The following is a 26,752-nucleotide window of genomic DNA, read 5'->3' on the forward strand; positions in this document are numbered from 1 at the left end:
ATAATGTTTTGAAATTTTTACTTTGTAGGCTAGCTTTCCATTGACGATTTATTCGTAGTTTTAAAATCAGATTGATGAATATAGTGTCAGTTCGTTTTACAGTTTCCTTATCTCTTGAAAGAGTTTGTTTTTGCAAGGAAAAAATGAACATGTTTTCAATTGTTTTAAACAGGGAATAGAAATCTAGACGTAAGTGCGTGTATATACTATTTCACCAAGGGTCAACAATTTTAAAAACTTTTCAGTACACCTTAAAGAATAATCACATTTTCATATAGTGTCTCTTAATAAAATCTTTGTACATTGAGAATTTGGCTTACGAGGAATGAAACAGAGTACAGTCAATTCAGTAATAAAACATTAACGATGTCGCCCCTTTGTAAATTAAGCAGCAAGACTAGCTTATAAAAAACCAAAGTCATATTTTTTTTCACTTTCACTTTTATACCATGTGCATCGGTTGCTTGTTGTTTTCTTGTTTCAAAACATAGTATTTTGTCCACGGACGGCGTTGTCTGCTGACTTCCCATTCATTATCCTCATTAAATGATATCTGTAGATGTGAATTATGATAATCTAAAACGGGCACACTAAAGGTGGTTGAAGGTAGTAGTGGGTGAAGGACACTTTATGTAGATAGAGTCCTATCTCCATTCATAATGCGCGAGGAAGGTCAGTATATATACTTTGTATAGATATGAAACATGCTGCAGTGTAATGCAATGCTGCAATGGGAATGCATCGTGGGTGTTTTTAGGAGGTGTAAGTATTAGTGGAATAGGCAAACCATGGTACTGGATTTAGAAAGAGGAATTGTTTTCTGAACGTTGCTGTGAAATATGTACTTTGATTGTCACATGATGTCATTGCTATCCATCCCTTTGCCTAAAGAAATCAATAGTGTCTGGCTGGGTATTTATGGGAGCGAATGCATGTTCGATTAATTTCGAAGCATTTGATAAATAATTATCAAACGCAAATCGTAATACATGCATCGTTTCATCTTTGGACTGGGCAATGATCACATATACTTTGTGATTATTTGAGTCTATTATACACGGATAGCATAATGATTTCCTGTTCTAGTGGATTATTTCTGAACAGTGCCAAAGTTTTGTTTACAATGACAGATGCTTTTTGTCACAGTTTATGTGTGTATGCTTGATGATAATTATTAATCATAAAGTGTCAAGGTCAACCATGAACCATACTGCTTTTATACTGGGTCCAACATTTACAGCCCTTTGTTATAATATCGTATATAACGTTGTGAAATCAGGCGAAATACAACACCTCAAGCTCGACATTTCAACAACTTGTGTTAACATTGTCTTGCGAGAAAACAGATATGGCTTGACGTTTCGCAATATGAGTGATCTGGGCCTAAAGAAATTTATGAAGCAGATATCATTAATAATAACAAATATTGATCGAAATCGTACCTTCTCAAGAAGTATAGAGTGTTTAAAACTAATATGGGGTTTAGGAAAAGTGCTCTGGAAAAATATGATGGAAAACGGTCTATTAGAAACAACTACAACAAAATTGTTATAAAACATTGTTGGGTTTTTTCTGCTACGCATGCCAAAAAAGCAAGATTGGTTCAAGGAAATATTAATATATTTTGGTTAGAAGAACTGACCATCATGCATTTTCCCTAAAAATGGGAAAGTTTTTGAAGAATTCTGTCAACTTTTATATAAACTGCAGCCTATACCTAAAACTGCAAAGGGGTGCATCTAATACCAAAGTGCTAATTAACATCCGTTTTCTAAGGTTCGACAACGCACTGTAGTCTTAAATTGATGTAATGACATTCATGTCCAGTCTGATTGACCTGACAATGGTAACACTTGTGATCTTTCCATGGAGTAAAAGTCCCAGTCCAAACGATAAATTCACACCAAAACTGTAGTACCGCTATTTTGCTAAACAGAAAGACCTTGTATCGGTTTGCACCTTCGTGTTTAAAAGATTGGAATCAAAAAACACCTGTAAGTGGATTAGACTCACGTGTAGGTGAACATTCCTGTTTGAATAGTTTTTATTATTGTTAAGGTGTGAAATAATGATATATTACACATACATATAACACCCATAATCCCCCTGTAATAACTGTTTCGTATACCTTTTCAATTGCATGGCTCGGCCGACCTTGAGCTCTTATGGTTCTTATAATAATGCTCGATGAAACATTTACACATATCTTTCGTTAAAAATTAAATGATTGATAGGAAGATTTTTTTTTGCTGTTTTGAAACCATTGTCTGTTGTTGTTTTTTTTTTATTGTTGAACAGATGTTATTGATATTGTCATTTGTTTTAAGATGTTTGCATCATGTGTTTTTGTTTTAATTGTTCATCAGAGTCGGCTAGTCCATCAGATTCGATTTTTGAATGACGATATGAAGTTATTTTTATCATTTCTTTCTTCTTTCTTTTCAGATGTCAAAAAAGACGACGTCATTGGTACAAGTAGAGAATTACATCAGCTGATTGACCAATCAAACTCCCGGGGTCTTCATTTTGAAATCCATTGAATTCTATTTCTCGCAAAAGTGATCGTGCCGCATGACGATATATAGAGAAATATATTGAACTTTTCATCACAAGCAAGTCGCTTTGCATGCGCGACCAGCGTTGGAGGAGATAAAAATTCCTTCTAAGTAAAAAGATTTACGGTGTATTTAAGACTTATAATTCATAAAAACCTAACGGTCTGTCAACTAAGAAAGTTCAAGTGGATTAATGGAATTTAAAGAAGGTAAACCGTAAACACGACTTATGGTAACTATTGCTAAGGTTGGAAAGTTCACTATATGCTCAGATTAAACGTCGAAGTAAGGTTTACCGACCAAATCCAGAGAGCAAAAGATTTTCTCGGAGAACCAACTTGCAAACAATCTAACGATATCACAACCTAACGAGAGAACAAAAAAAGGATGCATACTATCTGGAGGAACAAAACAACGTGTCTGGACTGTGGTGTAAATTGTCGACAGTGCTTAAATGTTAACAAGTGAGATTTAATGCATTTTGAACGGCAAAGTTCAGACACAACACGATCATGAAAGGAATGCATTTCATTGAAAAGGGATAGTTAATAATCAGGAATAGGATATCCGGAAGTCTCGTTCCTTGGATGATATATAGTCGTATGAAATCAAGAAACGTGATTCAGTCGAGAAAATTCGGGTAACCAAGAGACTGTCTTCCTAACCGTCATCAACTTAAAATTCTGGATATTGCAGGGGAGTTTCACTTTAAATAATGTCATCGATGTGAAATGTTTAGTACAATGTATGGATGAGGAACTGTGAGTTTTCTAAACCGAATTTTTTGTCAGTCTGCATTAATTGATTGGCAAAGAACGATCGGTATGGATCATACTCTATCTTACATTGACACCAACACATCCGATGTGTATTCTCTCTCCAATGAGACCGCTCAGAATTGGAGCACGACGGGGCTTCCTCCAGAGGAAATTCCGCAGTTCTCACCCGAGTCCCCTTACACCCCGGTTGAGCAGGCCTTTATGCTGTTCTTTCTCATTCTAATGATGATTGGAACAATAATAGGGAACTCTTTGGTGTGCATAGCAGTCGCATTAGTGAAGAGACTTCAGACACCTTCCAATCTTCTAATTCTATCTCTTGCCGTCTCGGACTTGTTAGTAGCTGTTTTAGTCATGCCTTTAGCTGCTACCTATGAAGCAGCGGGCCATTGGCTTCTTGGGGATATTTTGTGTGATATTTTCACGTCACTGGACGTGATCTTGTGTACCGCCTCCATCTTGAATTTGTGCATGATCAGTGTGGATAGGTATCTCGTGATAACGCGTCCATTCCAGTATGCAATGAAGCGGACACCTCGGAGAATGGGTGCCATGATTGCAAGTGTTTGGGTACTGTCTGTTGTGATCTCTATCCCTCCACTGTTAGGATGGAAGTCCGAGAAACCGGCCTACGTGTGTTTCATAAGCCAAGAAATAGGATATCAAATCTATGCAACTCTTTTGTCCTTCTATATTCCACTCATGGCGATGATTTTTGTGTATTTTGGAATATGGCGGGTATCCTCGCGTCTGGCGAAGAAAGAGGTGAAATCTCAGCCTGGTAGCATTGACAGAGGAACGGAGACGCTCTATCTCCCTTCCTACCGTACTCCAAGAAATAGCAAAGAAAGTGATTACGGAACCCATCCGAATGGAATTCTCAAAAACGGCGGATGTGGTGATGACTCTAGTAAGAAAAGTTCGAAAGAGGAAGAAGAATCCATGTTAGATATGCTAGCTAATCATAGGAATAACAATCGCAGGAGATTCACAGTGAAGTCTCTGCTAAGCCGAGGAAATAAGTCATCACATAAAGAAAGAAGAGCAATAAAGACTCTAGGGGTGATAATGGGCGGATTCACTGCTTGTTGGTTGCCATTTTTTATTCTTGCCGTCATCCGACCATTCTGTGGCGTGAACAAAGAAAACTGTTCCATTCCAGGAAGTCTAATGAGCATATTTAACTGGTTAGGTTATTTCAATTCATTTCTGAACCCTTTGATTTATGCTCGGTTCAACAGAGAGTTCCGAACGCCATTCATAGAAATTCTCTGCTGTAGGTGTCGTAAAATTAACATTCGTATCCGCTCGGAAAGTTACGCTGAACAGTACGGCGAACCCACGACGATTCGGGATACGACTTTTCGCGAGAGTCTTAAACCTGTCTCGGACACCGTGGTGCGGTACGATAGCCAGGGGATGACGAATGTTTACGTCGGAAACGGAAATACCAATAACCACGATAAAGACAGGGAAAGTGTTGTGTAACGATGAGTTACACCCCCTCCCTACTCCCCCAAACTCCAACTGTACTGTTACCAAACTATTACACGTTTTTAGTTTCTTTTGCGTCCGTTTATTTTGAGTTTGTACGTTCAGTGCTTGAGCAGCAAACGCTGAATGCATTATTGACAGTCTGTAAGGAAAGTGTTCTGTTTTAGGATAACCTTTCCCTTATTATCTGTGATATAAGAATATAGTTATAAATGTCTTGTTGACATGTACTTGCCAAACTGCAGAAGTAATATATACAAGAGTTATTATTTGTTTTAATGAAACTGACTTTTAAAAAAAGGACATTTGAGATTATTTAACCATGACAAGAGTTTGCCATTAGAAGTCAATGCATCATGTACTGCAATTCATCCTGCATTTGAAATACACAAAAACAGTGATATTATAGTGTTTCTGCAATATTATCATTCGTTTACAGTAGGTGGACACTGTAAGTTTGGATGGAGGAATTCAGACATTCATTTGTATATCGACAGCCTATCACACACGATTAGAATCTTAAGTCTGTTTCCTACAATGCTTTCGTTTTGTTAAATTGTCTGGAAAAATTGCAATATCTACCATTTACACTTTTATCACACGTATTAATGTCGTGAAATGGACAGGGCCGTTGGCCATTAGGATTATTAAAGACAGTTTCCAAATACTACTAAAAGCAGCGAGCGAAAGAAACTTGTATTGAAAAATCTGTGTAAGCCACTTACTTAGAAGGAGTGTTACTCTTAATTTGTTGTACTCGGAATTATTTTCTAGCTAGACAAAACTAAATTAAGAACATTATATTACTAACAGGTCATTGAATTGATACTTGCCCGTCGTCAAAGAGCGACGCCAATAGATTAAATGATTAGGTCTGGTACAAACGAATTCTTTTCAATAAGTCTAAATCATGTTTTACAAATCCCTACTGGATTATTGTTATTTAAAGTTAATTTGGTCCACAATTTTTAACCACTGCAAAGACCGGTTTGATAACTATGTAACTTTGAAAATAAACGTATAACAAATGCTCCAAAAATAAGACCCTCCCCAAAAAACATGAAAAGCATCGAAACTTCAAAATAGTACCAGATGGGGTTTTTTACCCGGGCTTCAATAAGTGAGGTATTTAGGCCAATCCTTCCACTTATTTAGTATTGTATTATCAAACAAACCCCTTGCTATTTCTAAGCGGATTTTAGCGTATATTTGGTAGATGGCTCTTTTCACGGAACGTCCCGCTACAATGAATTAAATAGAGAGAAAGTTCTGCATGGCATCATACAAGTAGTTAAACTATTTCGATCTTTCATTTATTATATAAAAAATTCTATGCGAATAAATTGATCAAGCTGCATGAAGAGGATAAATAGGTCAAATGTCCATTTGTAATATGGTTCAATCCTTCTGCTCAAATCCAGACAAGCAATTCACCAGCAATATCAATCCAAACAACCTGCATTTATTTATTTACATTTTTTCACTCATATTTTACTGCTGAACTGTTCCTGTCATGTTGTTATGTTGTCATATTGTAAATTTTTTATTCACTGCAACCTAGTAAATTCAAATTTACAATATGACATTTTCATCACGAAATTTAAAATGCTCGTTCTTTTCATTTTGTCGATTCCAATAAAGCTCATTATTTATTTTTCTGATTTACATGTATTATTTATAGGATTTTTTTTGTTTATTTAAAGCATAATATGAATTATTTTATTGTAAATATTGTACATAATATTTATATGTATGTTGTTAAGATATGAAATCATCCTGAAATCCGTCGGTATCTAATTCACAAAGTGAATTCACCTTGCGTTCCAATTCTCAATGATTGTTTTGTGAAAACCAGTCTTTAGTTTCATTTTTACTTTTTTAACAATTGATGAATTTTCTGGACTATTGGGGCTGAATCAGTTGTTCACTGTGCTAATACTCATTTTTATTTGATAATTTATCAGCCACATGAAAACTAATCTATTTGTTAAATTTATTTTTTCCTTGATAATTAAAAGAAGTTCACTTATATCTTTAACTCTATTTCAAAATGAAGCTTAGGTGATTTTTTGAAATAAAAGTGACATGTCCTTTTTTTTGGTACCGAAAAGATAACTTAAAACAAGTTAAACACAAAGCAATGACTGGTTACTATGTGTTTGAAATTGTCTTGATTTCATTTTCCCCATTTTTATCATTGTTTTGACTGGTAATTCTCAGTACAAAGAGTGCTTTTGTAAAAAACACAAATGCATTTAACAATACTTGTTGCGCCAAAATAATGAAATAAAACAAAAATATATTGATAATTTTTGTGTTGTTTTTTTTTACCATGGTTTTCTAACCATCTTGAAACAATCTTGAAGAAATACTTGTGTCATAATGGTTTCTCGTTTAAAAAATATACGCTACAACTTTCCTGAATACCAATTGCACACATATCATTATTATCTGGCGTTCGCATTCTGTCACAAACAGAAATCGCTACATAGTCGGATAAAGACGCCTCATTTCCGGTCAAGAGCCACCTATTTTTTTTTTTTGATTTTGGTTACCATCAAATGTGGAACGCGACAGAGACAACCAGTTATAAAAGAATTAATGAGTTTTGGATTGAAACAACATTAAATATGTTTTATTTACTCATGATTGAGATGTTTTTAAGGTCATCTTTCGCGCAACGTATTTCAAGCAAGGGTCAGTCTTACTTTCATAATCCTCTTTTTACCCTTTGAATAAGTGTGGATGTTATAGGGAGTTGTTCTTTGCTTAATCAGAACCTAGCCCTTTTTTGCTACGAGTATTCAATATTAATTAAAACGAATCTATTCATACAAATGCTCTAAATTCGGCGATAGATGTTTTCTAGATTGATTATCTCAATTGTTTAAGATTAGAGCTTCAAAAGAGTTTCTTGACTTCTTCCTAAAGCTCTTAAGCAACAGCTTAAACCAATAATCACACGTTAACGCGCAAAAGATAGAAACTTTAAACTAATTGACAAGTATACGTAACACACGGTTCTTGTTTTATTTGCTTAACTTCACGGCTTATTTATCAATGAGCAATATATACAACAAGGATCGGTTACTCTTCAATCGGGCTGCTGGGCTTGTTCATAGAAATATAACCCAATTACACATATCCCGGGGGAAACTCGATTACAGGCGTATGTGTAATGTTATGACTGGTCGGCCACTGGTTCAGACCTCATCTGAAATCTCCAAAGGGACAAATCAAATAAAGTTGAACGTAATTGATATTTACAGCTCATCAATCTGAGAAGATCGTGATAAAAATTTAATGGAGGTGCTGATGAGTGGTCAAGTCTCCATATCCCACAATGCCACTCAGAATAGAGCATCATGGGACTGTAATTAGGAATATTACGTATGTACTACATCTTTTCTCAGAGTTAGTTGTTAATAAATATACCTGATACGAAAGACGATATAGCTTATAGCTTTATAACTCTCCATGGCTCTCCAGACAAATTAACAGTGGCTATATCCGTGTGTAGTACATTGATTTGGCGGCTTCGATTCCCAGTAGATGTTCAAACTGTGCATCATCACGCCGAGATATATAAGTATTATGATCTCATTTGCTTTTTCGAAGCCAAAACAGATTTGATTTGATTTACAGTCGGAGACAAAACAAAGAGAATTTCACCCTAAGAGTATGAAGAACAAGAGAACATTTCATAGCACGGACGTTTATTTTGGTGAAACATTTTAACCGGGAACTTAAATATTGGCTGTAGATTGCAAACATTTTTTCCCACAGCAAAATATTTTACAAGGCCCGTAACATCTCTTATACAAATATAATACACAGTGAAGTAAATATTTCTAGTTATTGTGTAACAGTTTTAAATTTTTGAAACTACAGTAAGCAGACCTTCAATACTGTAGAACTAGTGTACAATGTTGTATGCAAAATGCAACGATTGCAGACCATCAACTCTAATGACGGGATGAAGAACAAATGGGTGCGTGAAGTTGAAGTTATTTCATATTCACTTTCTTTTCTTTAATACAGTTATTAATTGTACTTTTTTTTACTTTTACAGCAAAAAACGGATGAACCAGTTACCTCATAAACTACTGGGTACATCGAGTATGTCAGAGCGGGAAAAAAATGGGAGTCGGGTACGAATGGCTGAACAACATTGCAGACGTCCATCCGGGTAAGCAGATGACAAAGCATGCTTAATCATGAGATAATGATAACTGATCTGATAATCCTTTGGTATGCTCATCGAATAAGTCGATTTAAACTGAAACTAAAGGCAACAATGCTTTATTTGCCATGTGGGAAGTAAAATCTACATATTAGTAGGTATGTTACAATATTATTAAGTTACATGATTAAGCATACGTCAAATTAAATCCATACAATTTTGTATGTTATGTAAATAAAATACTTTTTTTTCAAAATTTAGACCTAAAGCGAAAAAGCGAATCATTCGTTTCGCGTTGCTTCTAGAGTGACAACAAACTAAGCGAGAAAATCTTCTTTATTTAGGGTTATTTTCTTATTTACAACCACTGAATACCACCCTCTAACTCATTTTTATCTGATTTTTTTGTTCGCAGTAAAGCCCTTCGGATTTAAGGATGATTTGTGAACTACGGTTTCATAACGAGGTACTTAAGCACATTCCACATGGAGAACTGCATGGTAATGACCCTAAAGCATCCATTAATTCTGCCCACTTCCTCTTAGCGCTAGCTTCTAATGCCAAACGTATTTTGTAATTCAGCAACTGCCGCTTATTGCCTGCAGTCCATTCTTTTGAAAGACAAAGAGGAAGTGAAACATTTATCATAACACGTGTAAGAGCTTAGTTAATGAACTTTATCATACTATAGTAATATCGAATTTGCATGCACACTTGAAGCTGATACGTGATTTCGTGAAAATTAACTGTAATGTTTCACAGTGTTAAATAAAAGATATTTTTGTTGCTTTATAGCTCGACTCGGCACGTCTTTCTTGATTAACTTTTACCTGTTGGCCGTATTGAAGGGGCATGGTCACAATTTTGGTCAAAAATTATTTTTCCGATTTTAATGTTAACAATGCTTCTGTCCTTTACAAAAATTTAGATTATTGAGAATCAAAATTTGTACATGACAACTACAAACTTTGATTCTCAATAATCTAAATTTTTGTAAAGGACACTTCACTAGAGCATTTTTAATGGGCAACCAAAATTTGAGGGTCATTTGTTGAGTTAGGAGCGAGTTACAGAGCTAACAATTCTTTGCAATGTAAACATAGTTTTTGTTTACATTTTGATTGTTGAAGTAAATATTCTAGTTTTAGACTTAAAATGAATGTGTTAAATGTTAGAAACTGTCTATTTATGCTGAAAATGAATAAGAAGATAGACAAATCAGTTTAAAAAGATTGTTTACTAGTATATTGAACCTATGTAAACAAAAAACGAGACACGAGCCTTGTTTACATGACAAAGAATTGTGAGCCCTGTATCTTGCATATAACTCTACAACTGACTCTTAAGCTTTATTTAATTACTAAAAATGCATTCCTAAAGCACTGTAGATAATAAAAACAGAAAAATAAAATTTGAGCAAAATCGTGACCATGCCCCTTTAAATCTATGCTGTCTGATGTTTGTTATAATTTGTTCATAACATTTAACATTTCAACCCTTTTTTACTGCTGAACGTAAATTTAAATATAAATGAAGACCAAAGAATTAAAGTCAAATGAACGGTAATGCCTTATTTTCAGTGAGTCTAATATAAAAAATTATATAACGAATTACTACAGCGATAATTCATTTTTTATTGTACAAGTATGATCATAACGTGATCCCATAGGATAAACTAACAATGAGGATTCAAAGAAGCTTAAAATCAAAATCTGCAGGTGCTACGCAATCATTTTTATATATAAAACTTTAAATACAATCAAAAGTAATATATAATGTTTCAGACAGGGGAGCATATAGGCCATAAAACTTATTATGTTGAAATTTTTGAAAATAATGAGTCTTTGTTTAATGATATAATGTTACTAAAGAAATATCACATGTGGGAAGATGGTGTCATGTTGTATAATTTGATCTTACTGAGTGGGTGTAAATACAAAATTTACAACATGGTTGTCATGTTGCAAATTTTTTTATTTACACCCATCCAGTAAATTCAAAATTTACAACATGACAATGGTTGCATGAACTGGAAGGAAATTAATATTCAAAATGACATAAATACTAGTATAGTGTATTTCTAGGTTAGACAATGCCTTGATTGTCATTTTGAATTGAGTTTAACTCACGAACATGTATTCTTGATCTGAAAGGCTGTCAATTTCATAAGATTTTTTTTATTGTGATTATATCTGTGATGATATCCAAAAGTACATGCATAAAACCAAGTCCCATTTACAAACTCCTCTGAGAAGTGAAGTTCCGGAATTTTTTATTTTTTTTAAACTGAGCTCCAACTGCATTTGGTTTTGTTTTTCTATTTCCTAATATGATTGCAGTTCTGAACATGTTGATGAAAATTTAGTCATTCTTTAAAAAAATCAAACACCACGTAAAGAAAAAATATAACATGGTGCACTGCATGGTTGTTTACGCCGTCCGGAACTCACTAAATCAGAACACACGCAAAGGTGAAAAAAAATTAAAATCATGATGTACTGTACAGACTATCAAATTTTATCCGCATCATACATCTTCTTATTGCAGGGCACAACAAGTCGCTCCAGTGCGAGTTTTTGTGACTCCTGGGTACAGTTGACACAGCTCCAGCAAATAGATTGAACAATCAAGCGAAGTTGCAATGTCAAAGCATTATTCAAAGGTGTCACTCTCGATCTGACCGAGTTGTCGGTAGTGTGAAAGGCGACTGGCTATGTCACGCAAGGATCGCCAGCGGCCATTATTCATAGATCACGACTGCTCCCGCTCGTTAGATTCAATAGTCTAATGATTGAAATGGACAGTCACATATTTCTGGGCATATTTATTTTGACCTCACAAGTTAAATTCGTGATTTATTGCTCGCGTTTCACGTAAGGTACATGCAGCAGGGAATTAGAAATGTATAGAAAGTGTGATGTTAGGATTGGGGTCTTCCTATGTGTAATAATCATTTGTTGTTGTCCTATTTTCGTTTTAAGGGTGGAGGTTGATTGATTTTCATGGAGGAAATAGGTCGTTTTTCAATTTACTTTTTGGCTAAATTAAAGAAATTGAATACTTTAAGGTAGATCTGGTAAAAAAAAAAATGTTTACCTTCTGCTCACCTTAATTGTCAAGAGAAAATACTTTGTTTCTGCAAGATGTCCTCGGTTTTATTTTTTTCATTTTGTTTCTTGGTTCTTTTCCTTTCGCTCAACAGCTGTCAGAATACGATGATGTTGTATATATATGGGTGAAGTTGTCTTTCTTTCCTCGCAATTTTTGCCATGCTTTGTTTGGCTCTAAATATAGAAGTATAAAGAACCAAGATCAGATTTAAAAATGAAATGATTTCATTCTATTGATATAACTGTAAAGTAATGTAATAATAGTATAAGCCAAAGGATTCTTAATATGTATAATGACTTTAAAGACACGGTTGTCTCGCACAACACACGACTACTTATATCTAAAAACATTATACATAGTTTTTAGATATGAACAATGAAAATGCCAATCAGATTGTAGCTGAAACGGTTGTGTATATGATTATCTAGCATTAACTCTAATGTGATATGTGACATTTTGAAATATCAATGTAGATAAAAGTACACCATATCCATGTAATCACAATATTAGACTTTATAATTTTACAATTTTTTTGTCCTAAAATACAAAAGCGGGCTATAAACAGACTGTTGCTAACTCACAACTTGCAGACCAATGAACATGAACGTTTATGGGGAGCTGAGTGGGCCGAAAACCCTTGGCTAGCGAAGATGTTCAATGGACGATCAATGAAGTGTTCTTTCTATCCCTGTTAATTGAATATACAATAAAGTAATAAATACATGTGTAACCATATACATAGAACCATTTTAACAAGACCTTGGACTTTCAGTAGGACATAGCTATCTATTTCTTGCGTCAAAACAAGTTAAAAATGACGCTGTTTCAAGCGCAATATACACCGTTTGCGTTAAACTTAGCTCAAAAGCCAGACAAATCTTGATTTCAAAGAGCCATGGCTGAGTGGCCAACAACGAAATAAACAGGCATACGTCACATTGCTGTTTGACACAACTACCCAAAGTCCAAGCTCTTGTTAAAATTGTTCTAATATTTGAAGCGAAACGAAACTTACTGGGGTTTTTTTAATACCGTTAAAGAGACGGTGCCATCGAGATCCAAGGGAAGTCTTCAAGAAACTGCCACAATACAATATATGCCTTCAATGTTTGCTTGATTATACTGATTCTTTCCCTTAACCTTCTGATGCGGAAGTGTACCGGCGAAATCTTCCATTGTATATTCTACAAAATACTTACTACGCCACTGACAAAACTTACTATCATAGTTTCAATTCTGTGATACTTAATAATGCAGATACACACTGATGATAAGTATTTGGAATGGTCAAAGATTTGCGCCTGATATGTCTTTTCGGGTAGATAGACACACGTAGTTCATGGGAGACCACGATGAGATGGCCACTTTTTGCCATTGAATTTTCTTATATTTGTATTATAAAAAAATATCATTTTTTATATAGCAATCTCCTCTTTTCTCGAGAAAGTATAAAAATGATAAAACTGGTATTTAAGAAACGGTCTTGTAAATTTAATTATGTATGCACAGCAAGACAATCGAAACATCCTCTAACGCTTCATGAAATTGCATTCAGAATGGTTGCATTGATTAAAATCAATGTATAAAATGAAATTATCAATTTTCAAAACATGAAATATTCCATTCTTTGCAAAAAGATAGTATTACAACAGTGTTTTTTTAAAGCTATTATTTTCTTGCGATGTGTTTTCAAACAATTTGAGGAAAATCAAAGCATCCTTTTTTTCCTTGTTCTAAAATCTGTAACTGATTACCCTTCACCTCTGTACAATTATTTTATCGATTATTACAATTATGTATTGTGGATGAAATGATTTGTTTCATTTGAAAAAATACAGATCGGTTGTTTACTTATTTCTTCGCGTTAACCAGTAACATTTTAAATTTTTTAAATTTGAAAACAATTCATTTACGAGTTTATTTTCATAGTTTGTACCCACCGGTTTCCTGATATTTTATTGTTACAGGAACTTTTATTTTAACGTAAAAAGCAGTTACCATATTCAAATTTTACATTTTATATATACCCAAACTGAACAAGTTTTCTTTTTGTTTTTTGAATCGAGAATACATATTATTTGTACGTAGCTTTATATTTAGAGATTAAATAGAAATATTTTGCAATTTATGTGCATTTTACTTTGATTTTTTAATTAAAAATATCATTTTAATTTATTGCCTGAAATTTGTACCTTGTGTTCATGCAATATTTTTCAGGCATTGGCTTGTAAACAAAAAAGATGGTAAATACGACCTTATACCATCAGGCATTTAACACCTAAAAGACAAATAATATTATTACATGTACCACGTGATTCAAGTTTATTCAAAACACGAACAAGGAGGACATTATATCAAGGTAATTACAATTCAGCATATTTCAATGATACTCTCATATTTTTCTGTCATTGAAATAAAGTTACTGTACTGTGAAAAATTTACAGTTTGTAGCTGTCTTTGTACCACGATTCTTCTTTCAAAACCTTTCCTGATTGGACGTATCAATAAAAATAAACTTATAAATACAAGAAGTGTAATATATTCAATAGATAATTTAACTTAAACATATATTGAAAAAAGGTTTCCAGTTGCATCCTCTTTCATAAAGGAAAGACCTGTAATTGAAAAAAAAATGCCTCATTGTGATTGATATATTAAACTTATCCTTCCGTAGTCAGCCATTTCATCTTTGATCATGTCAATTGTACAAAGACTTCATATGCATTAACTATATGGTATAAAATAATTTAACGTATATTCGGTAATAAGATTCTATGTTGGTACTGTTTCCTACTTTCAATGACGACGACCAATTACGTACGTATATGTATCTTGTTTACCTAAAGAATTGTTGACGATCGTATTTACAGAAGACATCTTTTAAACTATTGGGCATGACATGCAACACTTGTTGAGCATTTTATTCAAGAATTTTTTGATAAGTCATTCATACCTTTTAAATAACATTTCTGATCAATAGACTCCTAAAATTTTCAGAGCAGGTCTATAAAAACAAGGATATGTTTTGTCTGTTGATATATACCGGGTATGACGGGAAGATTCATTTAAACACGTGTTATCCTCGGGTGCTTAATAGTAAATCCTGTAATATTTTCTGTTTGAAAAAAAATTAAGTAAGCATGTCTTTGGGAAGAATAAAAGGTAGATTATAATATTTCATGACAAGGAGTATATATATATCTTATGATAACAACGACCTTGTTTACACAGTCTTTGTTTTAGATCATCAAATTCAAGGATTATTGTCCCGTATTAATTACCAAACTAAAAGAAAAAAAAACAACTCAACTTCTTATAGATATTTTTGTCTACTATATTGTATCTTTTAAATGTTTGAACATGTATGATTGTCTAAAAACGCCAACATCATATATTATTCCTTGAATATATCACTTTTGATAGCTTTTATTTTGACTCACGGAACTCCGTAGAAAGGTTTTCCTTGAAACTTAATGTCGCGCCACTGACCATATCCTGGTGGCAGTAATTATGCAACACAAATGAAAGTTTAAAAAAAAGAAATCAAAAAGTTATTCATCACAAATTGACATTATACAGTAGAATTAAAGAGTATAACATATAGATAGAAAATTAAACCAAAAATTAATGATTAGTTTAATACAATAGAAGTTTATTTTCTATGAATGAATATATGAAACATGAAATAATGGAAATGAAAATTATATAATATAGGTAAAAGTATTTTTAAAAATGTCACATAATTAACAGCAATATACATGCATGTATGATTATGTAACATTCGATGCGAACGACATTATATAGATGCATTTTATTGCTTCCTATTTCCTGCTCGTTGGTTTCCATTACCAGCGAGACCAAAGGCGACAACTTCCACAATATCCTCCTCCTGTATGTGCTTGTCTATTCTTTCCCGTAACCTTCTATTGCGGAAGCTTGCCTGCCAATTTGACTTTCATTCATTATTCATACTTTCTACACTATTAGCATTGCATTTTCGATAGTTTTAATTCTATGTTAATAAGTGGTTCAGTTTCATACTGAGGATACTCCGATATAGAGAGACGACCCCCATACCTTGACACACACACACACACACACACACACACACGTTCTCCGTGTTTCACTTTCACATTAGGAAATATAAAACTTTCGAAATTCGGGGGCAGCACCTGATAGTGGAGGTTAATGATAGCATTGAAGAAACATTCTTGTAAATTTCTAAACATGACCTTGAACTGTGCATATATGAATCTAGTCAAGATTTTATTCATTTATTAACATTAAAATAAATAAACAAACTTCCAAGACAGCGTAGTATTTATAAGTTTTATAAATATTTATAAATATTTTCATTCCAGTGCAATAATTATTTTTTTAAAAAATCAAATTTATTTAGAAAATGAAGTATAGGACTACAATGCATTTACACTTTGTTTTCCTTTTCATTTTAATTCATTACATAATTTTACTATTTAATTACTTTAGAATTTTTTTATCTGTATGATATTGAGGTATTGACTGTTGATATTGGCACAATGTAAATTATAAGACTTACATTTATCACATAATTATGAATAAGGTAAGTTTTACAAGAAAATAAATAAATATCACTTGCAAGTATGAAAATACAAAGCATACTATCAGATTTTTGTTTTCTCATTGCACGTATAACTGCCTCTGTCACAGGACAGTCCTTCCAAATTCAACTCTTTCTTTACTGGGCGAACAACCATTACCACAAACGCGTAAACAAAACTTAGACCAATGAACAGAAACTTAATATAAGCAATTTAAAGTTTAATGTAATCAATGATAAGTATGCGTTCAAAACTTTTTCAATTCCTTCCTCATAAAAGAAGAAAAAAATATGACATTAAAAATCAACCTTGCACAATTTGATCGAGATATTTAAATTCTATAGCTTATTCTTCCGTGTTTCGCTGTTTTATCCGTAAGCATGTCAATATACAAAGATATATAATACCGTATAAAGGAGAGTAATCTGATAGACCAGAACTCTTGATATTTAACAGTTCAGCGAAATCATCGAAGTCAGCACTTTTGCCCAATAGAATATTTGCCTTCCAATAAATTTTTAGAGTATGGCACTTGTAAGACTTGTTTATTAACCTGTATTTACCGAAGGTATCTTTTAAAGGATTGGGCTGGATAAGGAAGTTTTTCTACTTAAAATAAATGATTTATTTCTTTTGAATACCTATTCCATTTCACATACTCTCCCTCTTCTTTGCATTTGCCGATATGAAATTCTAAGGGGGGGATCTGATTGGCAATTCATTGACCTCTCTTCTTAAACGTCCAAACACATTCACCTTAAGCATCAAAACTTTCAGGTCAGGTATTAAAAATAAAATACCAACTTTGGGAGTGTACATGTCAACTACATGATAGACTTGGTAGAAACAAATTTGAAACATGCAAATGGAATATTTATAAGTACATTGCGTCTACAAAAACAATTACATACTAGTACATGTAAATACGTCATTGGCAAAATTAGAATTATATAGAAATAAAATCCCGGGCAATTCCAATTTATTTATACATAACAGAGGATGCCGGGTTACCATAGTAACTTGGTGCGGCTTATTTTGAAAAAGTGTCATCTCCGGTATTTTGATATTTTACGCTTTCTACTTAATAAAACTTTCATGCAGTACGTAGTTTTACATAATATATTCTCGCAAAATATATTTTACAACCTTATTTAGTTAAGAACTAGGGCGCTAGCAGTACCTTAAACATGTGTATGTGGTGGGTTTTTTTTTATTTGGAACCTACGGGTGATATACATATATTCAAATTAAAGGGTCAAAGATAAACCAAACCATACCTAAGAATTCACATTTTCCAACAGATGGAGCTTAAACTAGTGACATATATTTTATACCAAATGTCAAGTGCACATATTTATATTTATATTCATTTAAAAACAAAATAAGATGGACCTCCTTTATCAACATCTAAGTTATGTTTCGCAAAATGGTTAAATTACATATTCATTTTTAATGTCTTTCCTGTAAAATTTATACACGCAATGAGTACGATTTGCATCATATCATAATCTAACATATTTTTATATTTTGATACAGTGGTTTGTTTAAGTTTGCTTTTACAAAATGATTAAAGTCTTTAAAAAGATGTTACCAAGATATGATTTCGATTCGCATATATAAGTTTAACACACGTGCCCCAATAGAACATTGCCTCCCTATGATTTTTTAAATCCCGCCACCTGCAAAACCTGTCTAGACTGTATTTACCGAAGATATCTTTTAAATGAATGGACTGGAAAAGTAAAAAAAAAATTAAATTAAAAGGTTTTACTATAAGATTAAACGACTGATTCCTCTTAAATTACAATCCCTCGTTTTTGCATTTGACGATATGAATTTCTGAGGTTGGATCTGATTGGCGATTTACTGACTGCCCATCTTAAACTTCCAAGAACGTAGATTTTGAGAATCAAAAAAAATTTCAGGTCCCTTGTATAAAAAATAAAGTTCCAAATTTGAAAGTATTCATGTCCATTATTTACATGATATACTTGTTGGAAACAAATTCTTTGAAACATGCAAATAGAATATAAACACGGACATCGTGTCTACAAAAAAAGCTACAGACACTGTACATCTATATACGTCATTAACATTATTAGAATTAATGATAAAATCCCGGGCAATTCCAATTTATTAATACACACTAGAGGATGCCGGGTTACCATAGTAACTAGTACGATTTATTTCAAAAAGTGACATATCCGGTATTTTGATATTTTATGCTTTCCACATAATTTACACTTTCATGCAGTAATTTTATTGAAAATATTTTTAAACCTTAATTACTTCGGACCTAGGGTGCAAGCAGACCCTCTTTGATGTGTACAAATTGATTTTTTTTTTATTGGAACTACTTCTTAATTGTAACTATAGATGATATATACATTCAAATTAAGGGGTCACAGATAAATAAAACCTTACAATGAAATTCACATTACTCCCCAACATTTTCAACAGAAACCTATTGGGTAATGGGATATAAACTAATAAACTATACATACAAAATGTGTAAAAGTTTATATAATATATATAGATTCAAATACAAAATTATAGGTACTTTTTCATCAAAAACATCTAAGTTATGTTTCGCAAAGTAGTTGATATTTAATTGTACATACGAAATGTATCATATCATAATTCTATCCGAATTTTTGAGATTTTGATACGGAAGTTTGATAAAGTTTGCTTTTGTAAACTGAATGAAGTCTTAAAAAAGATGGAACACTCATTTTTTGAACTCTGTCTCTTTTCAAATTATTTATTTCAAAGTAACAGAGATATAATTTTGATTTTAAAACAAGCGCATGCTGCCATTTGAATGTGATATAATACTAGTAATTAGTCTTGGGCCACGCTTTTACCAACTTTTATCAAGTTAATACATCAGAGATTTGACTTTAAATATATGCACTATTTCAGTTGAGGAATGAGTTGAGCAATTTGAAAATTACTATTGACAGCGGGAACAGATCTATGAATAAAGCGGAAGCCTTTACCTCCGCTATATATATATCCAGGTATAAATTCCAAAATTTAAATAGCGAGAGTTTAAAAATAAAGGTCACCTAGTTCAGATCTAGAATCATTTTTTGAAAATAATTAATACCTTTAAATAAATACACAGTAGGACCGGAACTGAATGTTTATTCCATATACTTTTTTCTATCTGTCCCTTTATCCCCCTCTTCGGAGGCGTTTATTGGTTGCTCATTATAAGAATAAGACTACTTTGTATACACCATTTCTGAGAAATACACCAACACATGTTTACTATATAGATTACATGTGGGTGAACTTTCAAATTCCGGTCTCTATCTTTTTAAACAAGGAAAATTGTGTCAAATAGTAACTTTCATTTCATTTCCTAGCAAAATTTCCTGTAATGATATCCTATATAAGCAGAGCGTATAGTACCTATAGTTATCATTCCTCACACCATCAAAGTCATGGAAGGTTAGTACATGAAAAAGACTCTTATCGTCAATCGTTTTGACAAACAATTACTATACCAGTACATGTATAGAATTGATCTGTTATTTTTTTTATCATACAAGCAATATATTTTTATGGATTTATTTATTCATTAGTATTTATCTATCATTTATTTATTTATTTATTCATATAATTTTTCACTTTTATTTTTTATTTCTGGTAATCTTGAATGGCTAAACACGAAATTTGCTTGGCATACCTTGATGTATATAGAGTTAAATATTCACCATTATTACATTTTCTTACGATGGTTTTGTACCGTTTGTAGGACATTTCGGCAGAAGTTGTGCGTTTGGCCTTTTGGTTTTCGTCTTTATTGTGGCCGGTATCAACGCCAATAGATGCCGTCCATGTGATGGACCAAACTCCAGATATACAGAACACTTGAATAATTGCGACCACCAGGTTACTAAAGAACACGTGCTGTTGTCACTGAAGGCTCTAAACTACACGTTCACATCATTTAGACATAAAGTGGTGAGAACTTTAAGTTTCTTGATAAGTGTCAAAATTGTTGTTTGCAAAAGTCATAGTAATAAATACTTTCTACATCCTGTTAAACCTATATGGATTTTTTTTTTGCAGGAAAATGAAATAAACCTAATACATTATGACCATATTACACCTACCTGTGTCCAAAACCCTGTGTCTGCAAAGGTGAAGAGAAAAAAGGTAATTTTTTTCCTCTCTATCATTATTAAAATTATAAACTTTTCCATTATTGATGTACTTATTCGTTACAATATGTGTGTAAAATGCCATTCTTACTAATTATTTCAGGATAGATTTGTACATCAAACGTATGCCAATTTATCTTATGCCAAAGATGTTCTTGAGGGTGCCGATGAAACGTTTAAAACGTTTGCCCCATCATTGTGGAACAAGAGCGTACATGTACAAAGAGAACTGACGAACGTCATGTGCAATATGGTTAAAGTCAACCGTAAAATCCACTGCAGAAAAAATAAGAACAAACCCTCTCGTAGAATGATGGGTTTCAATAAAACGAGAGTCTGTGAAAAGAGAAATTTGTTTCAAAACGTCTCTACCGATAGCGAGCGGATCGCGTGCTCTTTGGAATCACTCAAGCACGTGAAGGAAGTAATAGCGAACACGCTGAAATTCTGGAACCTATGTGTCGAGGATTTGAAGAATGGTAAGTTGGTTTTAAGTAAAAGATGTAGGAAACGCAAAAGATGTAAGAGTAGAAAATCTAAGGGAAAAAACCAAAGGAGGAGATGTCAAAGACGGAAAAAGAATGGGAAGAAACAGAAAAAAGTGGCGAAAAAATCTAAATCGTTCTCATAAAACTGAAAGAAGTATTTTTAGAATATATAAGTAATATACCCACTTTAAAAAAATTTTAAGGCAGCAAAAAATAGATCAACAGTATTCTCGTTATATGGACATACTGGGGTATTTGATTAAGTTTTAACTGTATGTACATGAAGTGTTCATTTTTTTCTTCATATTTACAGATTACTTGTGCCAATTTTTATAAGGTGAATTTCATTTATTTATCTGCAAATTTGCACAACTTACATGTATATTTGCACAGATAATACCAAGTATACAACACTGATTAATTTATGCTATTAATGTGTTCTTATAGACTAACATGCTTTATTTTGATATATTTTTTACTCTCATATTTTTTTTAATTTATTCATAATTTCTAATTTTATTTAATGTTGTATACATCTAATGATATGTTTACATAAATGTTTACATGATGATATACATGTAGTTATCTAGTCAAAGAATAAACAAATACATATATGTAACAAAATTTATTTTGGTAATAGCTATGTCCTTGTTGGTTAAAATTAAATCAACAATTTATAATAATACATCTGTATAAGTCTCCATGTGTATTATTCTTTCAGTGGCATACTTCCTGCATGTTAGCTTATTACGTCATAGTATATAGCCGATGTGACTAGTCACCGGAAATAGACGTGTCCATATTATTGTGTTGAATCAAACCAAATCTATTTTTATTGACTTTTATATTTATTTTATTGCTGTGTATAAATTTACAAAAGTTTACCATTTTACTTTACATTTATGATCGCATATAAATTTACATTTATATATGTTTATTATCTATTGTTTTACACAGTCATGCATTTTTGCAGCTTATTGTAAATTATTGTATTTTGTTACTACTATGTTTTACTTTTATATTAAAACTCGAAATCATGATCTTTGAAATTTATTTCATTTATCACGCACAAATCATACGATAAATTTCATTTATTTTCTGACATTCTTCAATGACCAGTCTCTTTTGATCGTATATGTGATATAAATACTTAGAAGTTGAACTAACAATCTATAAGAAAGTAATTCCGAGTGAATGCAATCATTACACGCTCACATTCAGGTGGAGAAAGTAACCCATGCAATGAACCCGATGTATTGTAATTTATTAATTCCTGAATGTCTGTAATAAAAACATACATACCATTTATACACGTAAAGCTTGAATATATGAAAATTATCTACGTAAATGATGAAAGCCTCTATTTGGTCATTATTTGATAGCAAAGGCTAGCGCTGATCGAGGCCCTCATATCCTATTCTCGATCGCGAAATCCGGATAAAAGCCGAACTTTGATAAAAACAACGGTTATTTGGATTTGTAATAATTATGACTGAAATGAAACATTGTGCGACAGCACACATCTAAATTGGAAGAAACACCAATTTACAGAATTGGGTATAACTTGCACTGTAAATCCGAAATAAATGAAAAAATATTCAACTTTGACAATAACATGGAAAGGATTCAAAGAAATAAAAACAACCGTCAAAAAGACGTATTTAATCTAAGTAAAACATTAACTGGTAAAGTATTTCAAAATACAATCTTATTACATATTTGTGATTGTTTATTGAATATTGATTCAGAAATTCAAAGCTAAACGCAGTATGGTTGCAGCATTGAAACCAGTCTGAAACTGAATGCTACCAAGATACACGAGAGCACGGCGCTGCATCGCACGTGCTGACCTCCAACAAGGAAGCTTACAAGGCTTAAAGTCGTGTGTAGTTCCGGTATACATGTTCGTAAAACTGCAATTGAATGATTTTGATTCCTACAAAAAATAAATGATCAAATTTCTTTTTCGAAAAATCTTGATAATCTTGTTTTGGTACATATATTCTACTGTCTTTCACCAATTTACAATTTCCAACAGATATAATTACATGTACTATACATGACTTTTCATAGACTTTTTAAAATTGTAAATTTGATTAGTGAAATGCACTACTACTGTGTCAAAATTTTAATTAAATTTCAAAGAATTTGCTTTCGTTTTTGGAATAATGATTCCGAAACTATGCAAATAATGAAAAAACTTTTGTGTCAATTTATAGTCCTTATACTGAAAATTTCGCTACCAGTGTATATTTCAATATGAGATTTATGGAATTTGTCATCGTAGGGCGATTAATGAATGATAAGAGGTATAGCGCCTTTTCCGATCCCGTGTTTGAACGGAAAGTACCTTCTACTAGAAAAAGATCTATACATTTTCGAAAGAGGTATAGCGCCTTTTCCCATTATTTCGCCTGTTACTAAAAATAGCTTCAGGTACCTAGCTGTCGCAATATGATTTTCGAAACCTAGGGCTAGTAATATAAAGCATGCTAACTTAATTTGACTTAAGTAGGGTCATAAGTAGGACTTAGGCGGAATCTTAGGACCTACATAAATCATACTTAAGTATGTCTTATACCGTAACATAAAGCAAACTTAGCAATGTCTTAGCTAAGTCATGTTTATGTTAAAAAGTAAAAACGTATTTTTCATTTCTTTTGTCGAATTTGAATGTATTGTTTTTATAGATCAGGCACGTAGCATCGTTTTTGAAAGTGGGGGGGCCAGACTCATCCAAAAAATCTTGACAAGCAAAAAAAAAAAAAAAAAAAGGAAAATGTCTCCTTTCCCAAAATCTTCAAAATCCTAATCCGTGGGGGGGGGGGGGGGGGGGGGGGGGGGGCTGGCTTACTATATAACTTCAATTTCACTACTCATTTCCTAATTTTCATATCAATTTTTTACATACTCCCAAAAAAGTGGGGGGGCCAACTCAATGATAATTCCATTTTTTATATGTAAATTTTAAAAATTGTGCTGCTGTGAGAAAAAGTGGCTACGTGCCTGTAGATACACGTGCATGACATCTTTGATATTTGATGGGGTAGATGTAAATGTACAGACACAATATTCAAGGTGGCATGAGTACACGTATATACATATATGTGCCTAAAATTTTTAAAAAGCTCAAAGCGATGGATCTCGGACAATATATTCAGTCTATTGTTGTTGCTTCTTTGCTTTGACGAATATACACTATTTTAGCCGTTCTCGAAGACTGCCTGTGGCGTAATATTGCGATGCCGTTAGAACTTGATATACTAGTAATTATATAGTGGATTTTTTTATATCTTTTGTTCTACCTCTTACCTCACCAATAAGGCAATTCACATATTCTGGGTATAATTTCTTCATTAAGTCGATACATTGAAATGAGGCAATCGTCGTCTTTAAAATCGCTAAGGATTTTTCTGTCTTCGAACGTCGTTTTTTTAGTTTCAAGTTTCGCGAGTTTATATATGCAGTTACTTCTTGTAAACCGACCATAACGTGATTACAACCTATATAGCAGTCCACTGGCATATTACCAGTTTATGGAAAATGTTACAGATCATTACGACCACTATTGACATTTATATCAATCAAATCAAAAATTTTATATTGGTGAATATTAAAATATTCATTCTGTGTAAATATCATAATGTGATTAATACTCTGTAATCATATGCTGAATTGAAATAATTAACAATAAAACTTCTAGATGTGTGAAAACAATACTTAAGACATACTTAGGTCACCTCTACCGGCCGCCTAAGTTTTGGGTAAATTGTCTTAGCTAAGCACTCTTCTAGTTACGGACTTAAGTCTTAGAATGTACATTAAGCACTGTCTTAGACTTAAAACCTTTATGTTACGAGCCCCTGGATACAATGTACTGATTTTATAATGGTGTCTGTAACAACTGATTTGTCATTAATTTGGGAAACTCTGTGTTTAACAGTAGTTGATATTCTGAACAGTGATAAGTTCCAGCAAACTGCAATGGATCTAAGTGTAACTAGAGTACAGTACATGTACAGTGTTAATGAAGAGATCTGTATATATTGGGCGTGCTCATACTCAGACTGAATTAAACAAGATAATTTTTTTTTAAAAACCAGAAGATTAGATACGTGTAACTTAATTTCTCTATTCTGTTTATGTTTCAATTTAAAAGGAATCGATCCAGCGACCACAAAATCAAAAAGATCTCCGCGTTACCACTAGGCCACGCATCTAACATTTTCAACAGATGCATTTTCAATATATATGGCTATAAACATGATTGTATTAGAAAAGACACTAACTGAAATATTTTTCTAATTTTCAGTACGAAGACCACGTTAAACCAAAACTAATTCAATGTAAACACGTACGGTACTTCAATACCTGTAGAACATAATTTTAATCGGATGTCTTTGGTTTAGAGTGGTTCAAATAGTCAAATATCCATTTTTTTAATTTTCTTATATATCCCTAACAAAACCTGAATATTTCAATGATGTCGTGTAAGTTAATTAAGACTACTAGAGCATGGTGATTGTGTAATTTGCGTTTCTTTGAATATATTTAAACGAAACATTGTATAATATTGAAAATTGTTGATGTTTGCAAAAGGCTATATTTGAGGCCAAATCGTATATTAAGTGCGCTATACCTCTTTATAATAGAATCCGAAAACGTTTATTAACTTTGTCGATCATATATTCAGACATTATCTTGAATTTGCTCACACTCAGAATTATACAAGAAAATTATATAAAACAGATCAGATACATGTAACTAAACCTTCTATTCTAATTATGATTAAAGTTAAAAAACAAAACAAAAAATATTTACTATTGGGGGGAATCGATCCAGCAATCGTAAAATCAAAAGCACCTGCGCGTTACCACTAGGCCACTTAAAGAACACACTTTTTCTAATCTCTTTTCAATGTATGTGCATAAATGTTTGAAAGCGTTACTTATTGAAATATTTGTCTAATTTTCAGTCCGAAAACGTTTAATACAAAACCTGTAGAACACAATTTTAACCTGAATTCCTTGTGTTAACATAGTTAAGGTTTAATATCTAACTTTATATTGCACACTATTTTGTTAAATATCCTTCACAAAGCCTGAGGATTTTAATGATGTCGATAACTAGATAACTAAGACACCTTTAACCAGTTACGTTATTGTTTAATTTGCGTTTTTTTAAACTAAGTTTTGTATAAAATTGAAAAATGTTTGATGTTTGCAAAGCACTATATTGTATGCGAAATCGTTTTTAAAAGTGCGTCTCCTCTTCTATAAATGATTGAAGGGATGTTTTAGAACAAATTTGATGTTTGGTAGTGTAAATTTTAAAATCATTCTTATGTATTATTACATAACCAATTTTTTTCTAAAAATGTAATTGTTTTA

The 26,752-nt window shown here is 32.6% G+C and overlaps 2 protein-coding genes and 1 long non-coding RNA gene across 14 annotated transcripts in view; all 3 read left to right on the top strand.

Moving 5' to 3' along the window:
- Positions 1–7,137, top strand: part of LOC105345175 (5-hydroxytryptamine receptor 1) — a 62,998-nt gene extending 55,861 nt beyond the window's left edge. For all 10 annotated transcript variants that reach the window (XM_011453240.4, XM_066068231.1, XM_011453241.4 and 7 more), the window contains one exon: positions 2,446–7,137. In XM_011453240.4, coding sequence (XP_011451542.3) covers positions 3,380–4,822 — 1,443 coding nt within the window. In that variant the 5' untranslated portion in view covers positions 2,446–3,379 and the 3' untranslated portion in view covers positions 4,823–7,137. The remainder of the gene's footprint in view (positions 1–2,445) is intronic.
- A 688-nt stretch (positions 7,138–7,825) lies between these two features.
- On the top strand, positions 7,826–14,586 carry LOC136270472 (uncharacterized). The gene is made up of 4 exons (XR_010708215.1): positions 7,826–8,819; positions 8,901–9,017; positions 9,427–9,666; positions 11,559–14,586. It is a non-coding gene; the product is annotated as an uncharacterized lncRNA (long non-coding RNA).
- A 3,677-nt stretch (positions 14,587–18,263) lies between these two features.
- LOC105345174 (uncharacterized) lies at positions 18,264–22,402 on the top strand. Of its 3 annotated transcripts, XM_011453236.4 has the most exons (6): positions 18,267–20,158; positions 20,466–20,674; positions 20,783–20,869; positions 20,978–21,353; positions 21,676–21,699; positions 22,084–22,402. In XM_011453236.4, exons 1-5 carry the CDS (start codon positions 20,152–20,154, stop codon positions 21,696–21,698), a joined length of 702 nt encoding a protein of 233 aa, XP_011451538.3. In that variant the 5' UTR covers positions 18,267–20,151; the 3' UTR covers position 21,699; positions 22,084–22,402. The 3 variants fall into 3 exon arrangements, 2 of the variants coding, with proteins under 2 accessions (XP_065926385.1, XP_011451538.3); XR_004602130.2 differs by having other exon boundaries at positions 18,264–20,158; positions 20,978–21,699; XM_066070313.1 differs by having other exon boundaries at positions 18,264–20,158; positions 20,978–22,402.
- The last annotated feature ends 4,350 nt before the right edge of the window (positions 22,403–26,752 follow it).

This window comes from Magallana gigas, chromosome 8, assembly GCF_963853765.1.
Source record: "Magallana gigas chromosome 8, xbMagGiga1.1, whole genome shotgun sequence".
Lineage (NCBI taxonomy): Eukaryota > Metazoa > Mollusca > Bivalvia > Ostreida > Ostreidae > Magallana > Magallana gigas.

Bases quoted from the DNA above. Each gene is read 5' to 3' on its own strand.
- LOC105345174 (XM_066070313.1), top strand. The intron at 20,675-20,782 runs GTGAGAACTTTA...TTTTTTTTGCAG, and splicing joins CATCATTTAGACATAAAGTG to GAAAATGAAATAAACCTAAT. The intron at 20,870-20,977 runs GTAATTTTTTTC...TAATTATTTCAG, and splicing joins CAAAGGTGAAGAGAAAAAAG to GATAGATTTGTACATCAAAC.